The sequence below is a fragment of the Sylvia atricapilla genome, chromosome 2, assembly GCF_009819655.1.
Source record: "Sylvia atricapilla isolate bSylAtr1 chromosome 2, bSylAtr1.pri, whole genome shotgun sequence".
Classification (NCBI taxonomy): Eukaryota; Metazoa; Chordata; class Aves; order Passeriformes; family Sylviidae; genus Sylvia; species Sylvia atricapilla.
In genome coordinates, this window is record NC_089141.1 from 71,085,015 (window position 1) to 71,102,834 (window position 17,820).

Genomic DNA, 17,820 nt, shown 5'->3' on the forward strand with positions numbered 1-17,820 from the left:
GAGAATGCGCGTAGCGAAAGCCGACACTTAGTTTCACCGCGACCACCCAGTTCTCCGCGGTCTCCGCGAACGTAGCGGAGGCTCTCGCACAGCAGCAGCGGCAGCGGTGACCGCCGGGCCACCGGCTCCGGCCGCCCCTTCGCCGCGGCTCCGCTCCGCGCCGGCCGGCGAGCACTGCGGGAGAGGACGGGGCGGCTGCGGACCTCCGCCCGGAGGGGCGGGAGAGGGGTCCAGAGCGGCGGCGCAGCGCGGGGAAAGTTGGCCCGTGCTGGCGAAAGTGCGAGCGGAGCCCCGGGGCGCGTGGGGCGGAGGAGTGGCGTGGCGGGCGCGCCGCGCTCGTATCGGTATGTGTGTGCCTGCGTGTGCCCGTGCGCTGGGTGCCCGTGCGGGAGGGCTGCGCGACGCCCCACGGGGCCGGCAGCCGCCGCGCCGTCACCAGGGAACACCCGCCCCGCAGCGCAGCCCTCCCCCGCGGCCCCCGCACCCCCGCGCTGCCCCCGAGCCCGCTCGGCGCCGCCGCCCCGCCCTCGCTCCCCTCCCTCCGCCTCCCCGCCGCGCTCGGCGGCGCGGGCACAGCGCGGCGCTCCGCCGGCCGCCCCCGCCCCCGCCGTGCGGGCGCGCGCCACAGTGCGCGTGCGCGGCGGGCGCGCCCCCGCGGCTGCCCAAGGCAGCGCGCGCGCGCGTGTGAGTGTGAGTGTGCGGCGCGTGTGCCCGCGTGTGCGCGCCCCTGAGCGCGCGCTGTGCCTCGGCGCCGCCTGCGTGCGGGGGGTGCCCGTGCGCGCTCCGCACCGAGCTCCCCGGCGCTGCCATCCTCGCCTCCGCCGCCCCGGCGGCTCCGCGCAGCGGGTCGGCATCTTCATGGGCTGCCACCATGCTTGGGCCCTGGAGATTTCGGGCGAAGTAAGTACCGGGGTTGACTTTTCTCTCGCTCTCTTTTCCTCCTTTCTTCCTCCCTTCCTCGTTCCCCGCCCCTTCCCCGCCGGGTCTTGCCTTGCTGTTGCTTTCCACCCCCAGTTCCCCGCCGTTTGCCCCCCTCCCCCGAAAGCCATTTTTCCCAACTCGGGGTGCTGCTCAGTTGGGTGGCAGTGTCCGGCTGGGGCTGCTCGCTCGCTGCTGCTGTCGGCGGTACTGAAAGCTGCTTCCAGCCGGATATGCAGTGCGGTAATCTAAGGGTTGAACTCTTCGGGGGAAAAATAAAATAAAATAAAATAAAAAAAAGCAACCAAAAAAAAAAAACACCAAACACTACACACGCAAGAAAAATCCCGATGCAACCCCTTTCCTCTTCTCCCCTCCCCCCCGTCGCCCCCACCCCCCGCCCCCCCCTCAATCTGAACCTCTGTAGGGAGCTGGCGAACAGCAGCACACAGTCATCACAGAGGGGTTTCCAGGGCGGGATTGCAACCTTGCATATAGCCAGCTACAACTTTATTTTCTTTTTCTCCCATCCCCCGCCTTTTTTTTTTTTTTTTTTTGTTAGTTGGTTTTTTTTTTTTTTTTTTTTTTTTTTGTTTTTACCCAGAGAAAGGGAAAAGGGAAAGGGAGAGAGAGGAAAAATTGTATTTGCCTCGTTTGCTAACCATAATTGAATTAAAGTTGTAAAATGCTTGGGAGTTTAACACTGACCGGGCAGGTTTTCAATAGGTTGTCATTGTGGTTGGTTGTTGGTTTTGTTTTTTTGGTTTTTTTGTTTTTTTTTTTCTTCTTTGAAGAACCGTTGGTTAATGGATGAATGGATCTGATCGAGCTGAGAAAAATATGCTAGATACATGCCTCTGAGTAAGATTTCTGCTGCCTTTATGCAGTGAAGCCTTTTTGCTTTGAGTAATTCCGATCCAGTTGACGTCTGGTCAGAATTAGAGAGAGATTCACAGAGACTTCCGATTTCTTGCTGCATGATTGCCTTTGCTGCAAGTGCTAGTTTTGCAGCCTTGAACCTGATGCCACAGGAGATGTCTTGCAGTACTGAGACTTCTCGTTTTTTAGGATGCGTTCCTCCAAACGAGAGTTGTGTCATGAGGATGGGAGCTCTGAGGTGGACGATAGAAAATGCAAGCCTGCTCCAAGATCCCAGCATTTAAGCCTGATGATTTATTAGTCTTCCCCTACCGACACACAAAATGCATTTATTTTCCCTATTCATATTGCTTTTATACTAGAATAAGTAGAAGAAAGCCACGAGGAGTCAGAAAAATGCAAAAAAGGAATGGATTTGTTTCCAGCTAGGTGGAATTTGGGCATTAAATTACTGACGTAGGTCAATGGTAGGGTTTCCCTTCTACCCTCCTTGGCTTTTAATCAGCCTGGGTGTCTTCTCCCCTAAAGGATGAAGAGCACTGACAGCCATCGCTGCTTATAATCAGTAACTGATGTTTGGAGTGTTGGCAATGAGATATTTCCATGAGACCTATTTAGATCTCTCCACTTCTACCAGGCTAGTTTTGCAGAACATTGGGAATAAGCGCTATGTCAGATATGGATGAGACTCCGAAGATGACCTGCATATTTTACATTTTTCACAAATTTTGGGTGAGTGGTTAAAACATTTCTTTTGAGAGTATGTATGTGTGTGTGTGAGAGGGAGAGAGAGAACAGGAGACTGCTTGAAATGAGCTCTGTTACATTGTGTATAACTTGGGAGGGGATCCAATATGCATTAATATTATTTGCTTTTGTGAAGATACAAAATTTCCGTAATTGAAGAGAGCTGTCAGGTGCACTGAAGTAGGAGGTTAATGTATTTAATCTCATTACAGAAGAATTCTTGCACAAAAGTCATCTGGGGGTGCGCGTGTGTGTGCATGTGTGTGCGTGTGTGCATGCCTGTGTGGGTGAGTGTGTGCTTTGTAAATGTATAGCTAGGAAAAAAACCACCAACATAAAAGAGTTTTAAGAAATGTGATGTGGAGAATGTGTCAGTATTCCCTCTGTTGAATTAAGATGCCATTTTCAGCACTGAGCATTTTTCTTTGGATTCCTACCATGGTATTTCCACCACCGGTTAAAAATCAAGGTAAAAGGAGGGGAAGACCTTGGTGCACTGGTTCAGTAGGGAGGTTCTGAAGGGAAGAGGGATCTGGGTAATAGGGGAGGTGGGAAACCTCGTAAAATGGTGTTCCTTTTCTCTTAAATTAGAAACGTGAAACTGAACTGACAGCCATTTTATGTATATTTATGGGGCTGGTTGTGAAAAGGAAATCCAAAGCAGCATTGAAATTCACCCCACACCAACAGAACAAGAACAATTCCTACTGTGACCTCACCTTTTCATACACTGCAGGCATTTGACTCGCAAGGAGTTGCCTATCAACCCTTTAATGTCATCCAGTTTCCAAAAGTCTGGGAATTAGAAGTGACAGGAGGGAGGGTTTTTTGGTTGGTGGCCATTCCCTTCTCTACCCTACTGAAGACATATAAACTTTGTTTCCATTTCTAATGTGATGGGCCTACCCTATTATGCTACTTTCTTTTTTTTTTTTTTTTTTTTTTTTTTTTTTTTTTTTTTTTTTTTTTTTTCTCCTTATCCTTACAGGAAATAAAATGTATGCTTGCTGCTCTACAGTAACTTTGGAACAGGACCTCAACAAAAAAATGCATATCTGGATGCTGCAGACGATCGCATTTGCTTTAACATCACTAGTGCTTTCCTGGGCAGAAAGCATTGAATATTATGGGGAAATCTGTGATAATGCGTGTCCTTGTGAGGAAAAGGACAGCATCTTAACAGTGAGCTGCGAAAACAGAGGGATCATCAGCCTTTTCGAGATCAGTCCACCGAGGTTCCCTGTTTACCACCTCTTGTTGTCTGGGAACCTTTTGAACAGGCTGTACTCAAACCAGTTTGTCAATTACACAGGGGCTTCAATTTTGCATCTGGGGAGCAATGATATACAAGACATCGAAACTGGGGCCTTTCATGGTCTGAGAGGTTTAAGGAGGCTGCACTTGAACAACAACAAGTTGGAACTTTTACGGGATGACACTTTCCTTGGGCTAGAGAGTTTGGAATACCTACAGGTCGATTATAATTATATTAGTGTTATTGAACCCAATGCCTTCAGCAAACTGCATTTGTTGCAGGTGCTGATTCTCAATGATAACCTCCTCTCCAGTTTGCCCAACAACCTTTTCCGTTTTGTGCCCTTAACTCACCTGGACCTGAGGGGTAACCGGCTGAAGCTGTTGCCATATGTGGGCCTCCTGCAGCACATGGATAAAGTGGTGGAGCTGCAGCTGGAGGAAAACCCCTGGAATTGCTCTTGTGAGTTGATTGCTCTAAAGGATTGGCTGGACAGTATCTCATACTCTGCTCTGGTGGGAGATGTGGTTTGTGAGACCCCTTTCCGCTTACATGGTCGAGATTTGGATGAAGTCTCTAAGCAGGAGCTTTGCCCCCGGAGGCTCATCTCGGATTATGAAATGAGACCTCAGACACCATTGAGCACTACAGGGTATTTCCACACCACCCCGGCCTCAGTCAACTCCGTGGCCACTTCTTCTTCAGCTGTTTACAAATCTCCCTTGAAGCCCCCCAAAGGGACCCGTCAACCCAACAAGACAAGGGTGCGCCCCACCTCCCGCCTGCCCTCAAAAGACCTGGGATACAGCAACTATGGCCCCAGCATTGCCTACCAGACCAAATCCCCGGTGCCTTTGGAGTGCCCCACTGCCTGCACTTGCAACTTGCAGATTTCTGACCTGGGCCTCAATGTCAATTGTCAGGAGAGGAAGATTGAGAGCATTTCTGAACTGCAGCCCAAACCCTATAATCCTAAGAAGATGTATTTGACAGAAAACTACATTGCGCTGGTACGCAGGGCTGATTTTGTGGACGCCACTGGGCTGGATTTGCTGCATCTGGGCAATAATCGGATCTCGGTCATTCAGGACCGGGCTTTTGGGGATTTAACTAATTTGCGAAGGCTGTACCTGAATGGGAACCGGATCGAGCGTCTGAGCCCAGAGCTGTTCTATGGGCTGCAAAGCCTTCAGTACCTCTTCCTGCAGTACAACGTCATCCGGGAGATAGAGGCAGGCACCTTTGAATCTGTCCCCAACCTTCAGCTCTTGTTTTTGAACAACAATCTGCTGAGGTCTTTGCCAGGGAACATTTTTTCTGGTCTGTCTCTCTACAGGCTGAGCCTGCGGAGCAACCACTTCTCCTACCTGCCGGTGAGCGGGGTGCTGGACCAGCTGAAATCCTTGCTGCAGATCGACCTGCACGAGAACCCCTGGGACTGCACCTGCGACGTGGTGGGCATGAAGCTCTGGCTGGAACAGCTCAACACCGGTGTCCTGGTGGATCAGGTTATCTGCGAGTCTCCTAAGAAGTTTGCCCAGAGCGACATGCGGGCCGTCCGGGCGGAGCTGCTGTGCCCCGACTACTCGGACATCGTCGTCTCCACGCCCACACCGTCCCCGGGCCAGCTGCCGGCCAGGACCACCCCCTCCTCCTCCACCGTGCGCCTCAATGGCACGGCGGCGGCGGGCGGCTCCGCGCCCTCGGGCGGCGCCGGCGGCGGCAGCTCCTCGGTGCCGCTCTCGGTGCTGATCCTCAGCCTGCTGCTCGTCTTCATCATGTCCGTCTTCGTGGCGGCGGGGCTCTTCGTTTTGGTGATGAAGCGGCGCAAGAAGGGTCAGGGAGACCACGCCAGCGCCAACAACTCCGACGTGAGCTCCTTCAACATGCAGTACAGCGTCTACAGCGGCGGCGGCCACCACCACCCCCACCTCCAGCAGCACCCGCCTCACCGCGGCGGCGGCGGCGGCGGTGGGGGCGCGGCGCTGCCCAAGGTGAAGACCCCCGCCGGCCACGTCTACGAGTACATCCCGCACCCCCTGGGCCACATGTGCAAAAACCCCATCTACCGCTCCCGGGAAGGCAACTCGGGCGAGGATTACAAAGACCTTCACGAGCTCAAGGTCACCTACAGCAGCCACCCCCTGCCACCCGGGGGGGGCGCGCCGCCGCCCCCGCCGCCGCCGGCGCCCGGCGGGGAGGATGCGCCGGCGCGCAGCCCCGCGTACAGCGTGAGCACCATCGAGCCGCGGGAGGAGCTGCTCTCGCCGGTGCAAGACGCCGATCGCTTTTACAGGGGCATTTTGGAGCCCGACAAACACTCCCCCTCCACGCTGGGTACACCCGGCTCCACCCTCCCCGACTACCCCAAGCTCCCCGCCGCCTACACTTACTCCCCCAACTATGACCTTAGGCGTGCCCACCAGTACTTGCACCCGGGGCCGGGGGACGCCAGGCTCCGGGAGACGGTGCTCTACAGCCCCCCGAGTACTGTGTATGTAGAGCCCAACAGGAACGAATATCTGGAGCTAAAAGCAAAACTCACTACAGAGCCGGACTACCTCGAAGTGCTGGAAAAACAGACCACATTCAGCCAGTTCTGAGAAACAGCCCCCCCGCCCCCCTTCCCCTCGCCAGTCTCAGCAGCTCCTTCTCTAGAGTATTTGTATTTAACAACCACACGCAAAACAAAGAAACGTAAATGCTGACCTCCCTACACACACACACCTCTTCCCCCTCCTCTTTTTTCCCCCTTTAATTCATTTTATTGTAGGGTGAAGTGCCTTGGCACAGGACTTTTCAGCTTCGGGGAATGATTCTGAAAGGGTGTGCTGTTCGGTTTGGTTTTGGGTTTTTTTTCCTCTGTTACTACATTTGGAAGTCGGAAACCACCTATTGTGTAAAATGGGCACAACGCTGGCATTGTGTGGGTGTCCATGTGTGTTTGGGAAGGTGACAAGAGGTTTCATGGTTTCTTGTCAGGTCACATTCAGATCGTGCTATTTTTTTTCTTTTTTTCCTTTTTTTTTTTTTTTTTTTCCCCAGACATTTTTTATTTTAGTTTTCTCTCTGGTTGAAGAGTACGGCGCACATTTTCCCCTTTTAGCCATGGGTGAGTCTAAATGGCTTTTATGGAGAGATTAGCACACCCCGACTTTAATACAAGGTTTCCTTTTTTTAAGGACGTGTTTGTATACTTTCTGGACTTTTGAATTAAAAAAAAAATATATATTATGATCTTTAAAGGGATCATTGTAGATGTGGACAAATCATTAAAGAGTGCAGAGATATATGATCCATAACTGGTTAGTGAAAATAACTTATTGATGAAATATAAAAAAAAATATTTTATTGTAGCACCTATTTTTATATGCACATTAGCATTTCTCTTTCCTTCACTATTTTAGGGCCTAATCTTGCAAATTTTTAATTCACTTGAGTATTTCTATTTGTGAAAGAAGTTCCAGCTTAGGCCTTCATCCTGCAGGCACTTAAGCACATGAGCAACTTTACCAATGTGTGTAGTTCTGAAGACTCACTCATTGAGCAAAGTTAGTCAAAAGTCCAAAAAATTAGGATAGAGGATGCAGAATTCTTCTTACAAGTAAAAATACTGGAATGCTTAAATGTTTTGGGTTTTTTGTGTGTTTTTGTTTGTTTGTTTTTTGTTTTTTTTAAAATTTTTTTCTCCAGAGTGGGTTCCAAAGTATATGGATTGCTTTAAAGTATTGCACTACAGTGAGAGCTTTTTTTTCCCAATTCAGATATAGTATCAGAAGGACCTTTTAAGTCTCTATAGATAATGCCAGTTATGACCAAATCTTAACAGACAATCAGAGACATAAAATCTGATCAAAATAGGGAAAAAAATCATGTTTCTGTATTGAAAAAATGTATCTTTTAGCAACCTCCTGCTCAGGAGTCTGGTTGGGCAAACTAGTGAGGGACATGTAGAAGGCATTCATTTTATCAGTAAAAAAAATTCATTTTTGATTTGTCAGTTTCATTTTTCTTTTTTTTAATTCTGTATTAGTTAACCAAAATATAATGATTTTGCAACTGTTATAGCCAGTTTATGATTGTTTAGTCGAGTACAATTGCACTTGTACAGATCCACATGTTTACTGGCATCCTGAAAGACCAAATGATGGACTGTACACATCTCTATAAAATGTTTTTACCCCTTTGGGCAGCAGGCAATGGGAAGGATATTCATAAACACAGCATCACTGTAAGATGGGACAACCGATGTCTCATATGTATCCCAGCACATGTGATTTTTTAATAGTTTCTGAATAAACACTTGGTAAATATTTCAAATGTAAGATCCTGAAGTAATGAGTATCTGAACTTTAAAATTTCTGGCCAAAATAATCTGTCTGCACGTTGGATTCTCTTTGCTAGCAATTAAGGCTCATAAAAAAAAATCTAACGTTTCTTAGGCAAAACATAATGTGTTCTCTGTTTCCGAAACACGACTTGCGGTGATTACCAGCATATATAACATGGGTCAGAAAGCCACACAGTGATATATGTTTCAACAACATATTGAATAGGATAGTTTTATATTTACATTTTGTTTCCTTACTGAGGTGTTCTTTAATATATGGAAGAGGGTAAGTGATATTTCACATGTGTTTTCTTTCTTCATTAGGTTATTATATTTAATACTGTGTCCAGAGTTGCTCGTTAGTACATCTTTTATTGCAAAAGGTCTCTGTTCTATTCTGCTTTTCCTTCCCATGTACAATCTGTCACTTTCTACAAAAACAAAGCTGTATAACTGGTCTGTTGGAATTCAAGAAAAATGTTTTCTTGGCGTGTGTTCTTCCCTCTATGCCACCCACACTGAGCAAAAAAACCCCAAAAAAACAAAAAAAAACCAAGCATGACTGTATTTAGCTTGGACAGTTTAGTAAGCAGAGTGTTATTTCAGTTTGAAATGCAGAGTTGAGGAGTGTTCTTTTGTCACAAGAGACATGAGACAAATGGCTATTCTGTTCACTGCGCTCCCTCTCCTGCAGACTTCCCATTGACACCAGTGAGGGAAGTGTGTGTGGCTGCCTGAGGTGCAGTTTTGGAGCCCTAACTTTGAATTTCTGCCTTTATAACTGCTGAAACCAGTGGCCTGGTTCTTCCATTTAAGCTCTGTAGAGGCATGCTGTTGTTAAATGGGTATCAGTAAGGGAATTTTCAGCCTCTCTGACTTTGCCAAAGAAAGGCTAGCTCAGAAAGGATTGATGGAGAAGCTCCTGAAAACTTCGCCTGTTCATGTGCATATATATCTTTTCTTGTGTGATTCTAAACTCATGTTTATGAGTTTGCAGAGGTGTCAGTACAAACATAGGATGAGGTCCTTAGTGTGAAAGGTACATTTTGCATGGCATTCTGCCACAAAGAGGCAGCATCCGCAAATGAGTAAATGAGCAGGAATTGCTTGGATTTGTAAGAAAGAGCTGAAAGGAATCCCTTGACATTCTGTTTATGTTTGCATTCTGACTCTGCCATTTCTGAGGTCGGTAGTACTGCTGCTTCCATGTGTTCTACATGCATTTAATAACTGCTAATGAAGAATTTTTCTAATGGTGTACACTTCAACCAGAAGAATTAATTTAAATCTTTTTGACAACTCGCCTTCAGTAGAAAAAGAAAACATGTTATCACTTGCATTACTGGAGAAAAAGAGTAAATTACATCAATTACCTACAGAAAGTGCATTCCTGAAGATAAATCCTTGAAAAAGAATACAGAATGAAAAATAATATATCTTTAGTCAGTAATCATCCTGAAGCATATCTGAAAAGGCTGTTTGTGAATGAGGACTTCAATGGAAGTAGGAGTTCCCACTCAGTGGCTAAAATAATACATCATCTGTGGATAATTGTTGTAAGAAAAAGTAGATGGGAATAGAAATTGGCAACGGGAGATGTGCCTCTGATTTAAAAATAGGATAAGAGATAAAATAATTTGAAGGAAAAGCCCACCCTATTTTGAGAATTCTGAATATTATTTTGTATGGGTTATCAGACTGGTTTAGGTTGGTTATTAAAGCGATATTCCCTTTTTTGGAGGGGGGCAGCAGGGAGGGAGGTTTGATCAAGTAATGTTGAGCTTACTGAATTACTCATGTCCTCACATTTTATTTCAGAAGTGCATAAGTGCATGAAATTCTGTAATGAAAAAAAAAAAAGTGGAAGAGAATTCTGATTTCTCAACATAATTATTGGAAACAAAACATGAGTGAGACCTTCCCTTCCCTTCCCTTCCCTTCCCTTCCCTTCCCTTCCCTTCCCTTCCCTTCCCTTCCCTTCCCTTCCCTTCCCTTCCCTTCCCTTCCCTTCCCTTCCCTTCCCTTCCCTTCCCTTCCCTTCCCTTCCCTTCCCTTCCCTTCCCTTCCCTTCCCTTCCCATGTTTCATCTTTTAATCTAATTTTTTTAACAAAATGAGCTGAATTTCAAGTGGTTAGTCCCAGAAGATATAGCCTGTAATTTCTAGACATTCCTACACACTGTTTGAAACACCAGATGTTATGTCAGTCCTCTCATCAGTTAAAAGTCTGACATAAATGCAGCTTCCACTTTGGTAGCTCTAGAGCCCACATTCTCACACCTTTTTTTTTTTTTTTTAATACATATATTTGCACCATCCAGTATTTTTATGGTCACTTAAGGTTGTGAAAACATGTTCAGTTGATTCTGTGTACTGTAGTATTTAATTTCTAAATGTTTTCTTATGTTTTAATTTTTAATAAAGCTTATAGGTATTTCTTAGGGGTATTCCTTTTAGGAAAACCCCCAAGTACCTTTTCTCATATCACATAATAATTGAATTATTAAAGTAGTTTTTTTAAATGGAAAAAGAGCAAAAAATGAGCTTATGACCCATGGTAAACACAGTGTAGAAGATATATCTGGAAATGCAGGAGTAGCTAATTGTGGTTGTTAGAAAATACGACTGAAGATCCTGGTTTTGTAGGTTGTTAGATCTCTATTTAGCTGGAGCTAAAATGTCTGACCAGCATGTTGTTTCTTACAGAAACTTAAGAGTCTGTTTAATGCATATGGTTCCCTCTCAGGGGGCAGAGTCCATTAAGGCACTACATCCTGAAGGACAGGGTAAACAAGAGCTCCGTCATTTTTAGAGGGCAGGTTCTTTATATTGCTCTGTGTCTCCAGGGAACCTGAATAGCCTTTCATTAGGTTAAAGACTGGCGTACTGAATTACAGCGTCTCCAAACCAGAGAAGGAGGCTGAAATCTTTTGCTGTCTTATGTAGAACTGAGAATGCTATTGGCACTACTGGCATTAAACAAGAAAAATGGGGGGAGAAGAGCGAGTGAATGGCAGACACAATTCCATAGCTGTCAGCCTCCAAACGGTTGTCACATTTCTATTGATTATTTGATTGTAGGGAACTTGTTCCTCTATTCTGCAGCATCCACTTACTCTGGAAAAGGTAGGACCTCAAGCTAAGGAGTGACAAGAGGATGGAGGAGTAGACAAGTGAGGTGTTTCTGTGAGAGAAGTGGGTGGGATAGCAGCACTCTGAATGGGGCAGCCACACTATTTGCTATTCCCAACCCTTCTAAGAAGCTTTGCAATGTGTTTTGCTGAAAGAGAGCAAGCACACAGATCTCCTTGCAGTCCAGCAACACTGTTACATATTTGTGTTTTGCCTTTTATGTAAAATAGTATCCTAATATTACAAGTCTTTGGATTTGGGTTTTTTTTCTGTTTGTTATTCAGCTACATTTCAGAATATCTAGCAGTATGATGATACTCCAAAAATAACTAAGCACAGTTAGCCTTTAAAATAATTGTTTATTCTTAAAACGGTGAACAGAACAGAGATAGGACAGGAAAAAAAGGCACATTTAGGTACTAGGAACAAGAGACATCTAGTTAATTGAATATACAAAGAAATAAAGTGTAATGAAGTTTGTAATTAAATGGTTATCAAACTAACTATTTAACTTACAGCTAATGGGCCACATTTTGCTTCTAGTTGTGGAAGTACACAATGGATTCCACTGACTTGAGGAACTTGCAAAACGTTTACCTTGCTCTTGTAAGTCTGGCTTGTTGTCATTGAAATAAGCCATTCTCTTAGTACTTCTGTTTTGTACAGTGAAAATTTTGAATACAGTAATGATTAACAGTAGTTCTGCTATGTACCTCCAAAATTAATCACATGGATTTCCAATCTGCTGACAAATTATCTGAACACTGATGTAATATGGCACTGTAAAGTTTATCTTGGACTCATATTGTCCTGATTGTATGGGAAGTACAGTTTACATCCACAGATATGCATGTGGCTCTTCAGAATGATGAATATGAATGTTCATATCTCTCTTCAGATATGAACAGACAACATGCCTCTATTTAATTCTGTGGGCCTGGTCCCGAAACCTGGAATTAGATTAAATACGGTGATCTTCCAAAAATGTTCAGACTAGGATAAGATAAAAGGTTGACATAATAACTGTGTAGTTCAATATTTCATGTAATAGAATATTTTTTTCTCGTGATTCCAAGAGTATATCTGATTTTGTGAACACTAGATTGTTAACACATTTGGTAATTTTGTACCAATTCTGTGGCAAAAAGTTTATATTTGAGGAAGGAGACAAATTATGAGATTGCTTTTGTCAGCTATCATATCAACTTTATTAAAAAATGCTTAGAGCAAAAGCACTGAGTTAGTCTTCAAACCTGAAAGATAAAAGTCTAGTCCAATTTTTGAATTTCTGAAAATAGTATTTAATTACCAACTAGATTATTATAACCATCTGTGTTTTTATCATCTGTACTTTAAAAAAATCAGCATATATACGTCTATGTATATATGAAAGTGTATGTGTACATATATATGTCTGCATAGATACATATATGTAAGCCTACACTTCTATCTACTTTTATTTCTTTAATTAAAATTGTCTTTACTGTCATGCAAGAATATTTCCATGTGAGTTGTGAGAGCTTTTAGGCTTGGAATGAACAAAAGTTCCTCATAGAGCATATGTAGGAGACAAATGCTATATCCATGTAATCACCAAAAAGTCGATCCAGTCATACAATGCTTCAACTTTTCTAATGTAGTAATACAGATTTTGGGTTGGGGTTGCTAGGAACGAAAGTTTGGGCTCAAATTCAGTTTTCAGCAGGCTGAATATGGATTGAGGGACATTAATATTACAGTGTTTTAAGCCTCTACCTTTTACATTTGACATAATATCACATGGCAAAAGTGGCCTGAAATTGACTTTCTGTAAGTTTACTACTGTAGCAATTAATTGCTCCACTCAAATGGATAAACAGACACATAACAAATGTATTTTTGAGAAAGGCAGGAGTTCTCAAGGTCTCTCTTTTGAATATCTGAATTTAGTTTTAAAATACTGAATTCATAACAGTGTTTAATTATGCAATTAATTATTACAAGTAATGACAAAGATTTGTTCCCTTTCTAACTGCTGAACTTAGGTGAGCTAATCAGTTTTTTAGTTACAACTATAATAAAGCTGTTAGTCCCAGTGGCAGATGCTTTCTGCTGAAAATGAAAGCAGGGTTGTTCTCAGCATTGGTACTCTTCAGATATTAAACAATTTTATCACTGTAAATTCTTTTTTAAAATGTGGAAAATTAAACATTTTGAAAGTGTTTTCAGGTTGGCAGTTTGCTCAGTTTAAATAAAAATGCCGTTAAGTTTATCTAATATTTGTTTATTAATTATCCAATTTTAGTAGTTTTCTCTCTTTTTTTTTTTTTTTTTTTAAGCCATTCATACAACTCTTTATAGGTGATGTGATGATGTGGCTGCATGAGTTTGTGTGTAGTTACACAGAGTGCTGCACATCTGGTTAGATGGCATCTGGTAACTTAAGCCAAAATATCTAGATTACAATATGCTTCACATTAAGCTCAAAGTTCAAGAATATGTACATTTTTCTGTTTTCAGATTTGTAAGAAATGCTTACACTAACATCAAAGATCTTGAACCACTTTCAAAGAATGAATATTCTGCTGAATCATTTATTCCCAAGTATAAATGTCTTCTTTTAGTGATGATGAAAAGTGCATCAAAGGAGAAATTGCCTAATCGGTATGTTTGATGGTTTTGAAGTGCATGAAAGTTCTCCCATTGATTTTACTTTTTTGGAAGCATGTCTTTACACTGTGTGGGGTTTTTTTTTCTCTTCCTGTTAGAGACTGTTTATTAGCCTACCATGCATAAGAAAATTCCCTGCTACAAATGTATTTCAAATCTCAGCTGGTTATAACATTTCTATCAGTTACAGCTTTGGCTGTTTCTTAAGGTTTCATTTTTTTCAGTGATTAAATTATGCTTGGTCTTTTAAGGGTGGATTTTTTTGCTTGCTTCTATCCAAACATATCATAGAATGTAGTCAATACTGGTGGTGGAAATTATTTTAAACACTGTATATTGATGGGTTCTTCAAGTTTATAACATTAATGTTTTAAAACATTCTTACTCTTTGAAAGAGAGCTAACAGTAACACAATTTTTATTTTAATTTTGTTTCCTTGTCATTCTTTTTTCCCCTACACATTAGTGAATCAAACTGCCTGCCTTTGCTTTGAAGGCTGCTTTTTATTTTAAGTACAGAGCACAGTTCTGTGCAAAGGGATCTAAGCTATTGTTCTTCAGTGTGTTTATTTCTTTTAAAGAAAAATATTGTACTCTTCTAAATAGCTATTGATTTTCTAAGGAGAATCACGTGGTCTACATTTCTTCTCTCTTCATTCTTACATTGTGAGGCAGTGAAAAAACGTGTTTGGGTTTGCAGCTTTTTTGTCGCTTAAGCAAAATCCTCATGATCATCAAAGGAAATTATGTTTTAGGCAGGACTTTTTATGTCATTAGTGTGAAGTTGTAACACAAATACATACTTGCATAAACATGCATTTATATGTGCATGTGTCTGGGGCACGCACACAGTTCAGATTTTTTTTTCCCCTAGTTAGTTTTTTTTAACATGCACCTTGTCTCAAAGAGAGTATTTGTCATACAATTAGACAATGCTTATATAATGAAGCTTTCCAGCAGAGTAATTGAAGTCATAAAGTGATCTCTTTATTGACAGTTTCTGATTGGTTTGAAATGTTTATTTTTACCTTTTTGGCCTGACTAATAACAGCTTCCAACCAGTCAGTGGCAATGTGCTGTAAATGATGTCCAACAGTAAAATCTATTAGTTTTATCATGCAGTATATTACTTAATAATTTTTTAAATGGTAAGAGTCTACTAATGCGTATTGTGCTAATGTGTACCCTAATTTTCCCTTAAGAATACTTTTTCCTAAAGAATAAAAAGTTACTACTCTCTTGCAAAAAGTTTTTTCTAAAAGTATGAGAAGTAGTTAAGATATTGATTCTAAATTCACCAGTGTTTAGAGATATAATTGAATGTATTTATAATGAGTAATATTTTTTCATCCACACATAATTTTATACAATGAATATGTTCTATAATTTTCAGTATATTTTATATACCGAGTGTTGTCTGTAATTAAATATTTCTTAAGACTTTTTGGATTACTAAGAAGTTTTTGTTAGATTCAGTTAGAATCAGAGCTTTAATTATGGAGGAAGAAAACCCCCATCTCATCAGCCTATCTTCATAGTATTTATCATATGAGCAATTGTCCAAATATCTCAGATTTATTTTTCTTAAATGTTAAAGTATGTTTTATTTCTGCCTCATTTGATGCTTAAAAGTTTGAGAAATACTTACTGCTCTATATTATCATCTCTGGTGAAATACCAAAAAATTCCCATCTTTGGTCTGATCAATACCATGTAATTTCAATTTACAGTTACATACTGAAACTGTTTTCTTTTATGTTTGTCTTAGACTTAAGTACCACTATCTCTAGGTCTGTGTGATGTAAGGCCTCACAAATGTTAATTTAATCAAAACTCAGTATTACTTCACAGCCCAAACAGAAAACCATTTAACACAGCAACAAAGACAAAACTACCAAAGTAGATTTTGATTCTCTGACTACTTCCACATGTGAAAATTTGATTTGTGTGAGTTGTCTCATTGGGTTCCATCAGAATTTTTTATGTTACATACTTTTATGTTTGGAATTTGGAATTTAAATATATGTCTGACATATACAGACTTATGCCAATACTTGATCTGAGTTCTGGTTTGTCTAATGTAGAAGGAAGTGTTTCTGAACACTTTAGGATTATGATTACTCTTACAAAGGTATTTTCTTCCTAAGAAAAGGTCTTTTCTGCGTTTACTCATGTAGAAAATATTCAATTAGGTGTGTGTATCAGAGAGCAATTTGATATGTTTGACAAGGCCTGAGGACCTTCAAACTTAAAACTAGTTCAGTTTCTGAAATGCTTATTTTTTGTTTTCTGTTGAATGTTGCTGACTAGAAAAGCTTAGTGATAATGTTTAAGCCTAATAATGTTTAAGCCTAATGGCAGAAGTGTACCAGGAGGGTTTACGAATATTTTTATTTATTCAGACATTTGAACTGTAAAGCTATATGTGTAAGTGGCTATAGGTTCTGAATATCTTCAATTTGTCTTGTCTTCTAAAACAGGGTAGGGTTTTTTTTTATTATTATTATTTGAGTAGGGATTGCAGGATTTGAATGAATTATAAAGATGTCAAATAGCTGTCATTCAAACACTTCAATAAGCATAGTTTTGTTGTTGTTGTTTTCATTAAGTTCAGTAAAAATCAGGTCATATCTATTTTTGGGACTCACTGGGTTTTTAGGAGGTGAGTGAACAATTGCTTAGAGGCCTTGGACCTCTCTGTGTTAAAACAATTTAAATGACCACAGTGATAAAAAAGGAGCTCATTTTAGTGAGTTCATGATTGAAGAATATGGTCAATTTATCTCCACATTTTAAATATTGAAAATATTAACGTCAAAGTTGCTTATTAATACTGAGAAGGAAGCAGTTATTCTCAGGGCAGAGACTCTTAAAGCAAGTATTTTTGTTACCAGAAGTTAAATCAAAGATTTCAATTTAATTGTCTAAACAAAGAGATGCAAAAGTAAAACCATACAAAAACATAGGGTTTTTAATACGTAGAATATCACTAAAACTTAAACTTGTAAGCATCTTTTTGGATATGTACAGCCTTTCAACCCTTGATGTCAGATTCCTATATAGAAAGGATGTTTTAGCTGTAGTTAGGGCAGCAGAGTCAGAAGAGAGACAGGCATTTGGAACTATCTTATTTTATCTAATCTTAGAAAAATCGCTTTTTTTTTTTTTTTTTTTTTTTTTTTTTTTTTTTTTTTTTTTTTTTTTTTTTCCCTGTTACACAGGCATCAAAATTCTTCATGTCAAATTTGGAAATTATGGTGTCACAAAGTGTCCCAGAGCCTGAACAAATAATAATCCAGCAGCAGTACTAAAATTGCTACAGCAAACTGAAATAGGAAATTAAGATACGATGTTGTGTGACCATGGGAGATATTTGTGAGAGTGCTTTGTTGACAACTAATTGATAATTATGGCTTGTATTCTTCTAACACCTTTCTTCCCAAAGGATCCTAAAGTGCCTTACAAAATTAGGGCCTGTTCCTGCCCTGATTGAAGTCAATGGGAGCACTGCCAATGAGAACAGCACTGGGCACTTAGGAAGCTAATAAAAGCTGCATTCAAACATCACTTCTGCCACTGAAATGTGTAACTGTTCAACAGCAATAATCCCAGTGGTTTAAGACAGGAAATGAATATTATCATATAGAGATTGCAAATTTTAAAAAGGAAGTATGATTTTAAAGGGGCACATGGTCCAAATTAGTATTAGTGTTAATAACACTGATTTTGGTTAAGATTTCTGTTTGTCTTCATCCAAAAAGATTTTTTTTGTATTTTTTTCTGAAGAGCTGAACAATACTTCCAGTAAATCTAATGACTGATGCTGCTTTCATAATTAATATGTTGTGTACACATATTTTGGAGCTCAGATTTGCATGGTTTTGATGCAATAATGAAAATAATTTCAAAAAA

The 17,820-nt window shown here is 41.4% G+C and overlaps 1 protein-coding gene across 1 annotated transcript; it reads left to right on the forward strand.

Annotated features, from left to right (window-relative positions):
* Positions 1 to 2,468: 2,468 nt before the first annotated feature.
* Positions 2,469 to 7,404, forward strand: SLITRK5 (SLIT and NTRK like family member 5). Its single transcript, XM_066339687.1, has 2 exons — positions 2,469 to 2,529; positions 3,533 to 7,404. The coding sequence occupies exon 2, from the start codon at positions 3,541 to 3,543 to the stop codon at positions 6,400 to 6,402; it is 2,862 nt and encodes a 953-aa protein (XP_066195784.1). The 5' UTR covers positions 2,469 to 2,529; positions 3,533 to 3,540; the 3' UTR covers positions 6,403 to 7,404.
* Positions 7,405 to 17,820: the final 10,416 nt, after the last annotated feature.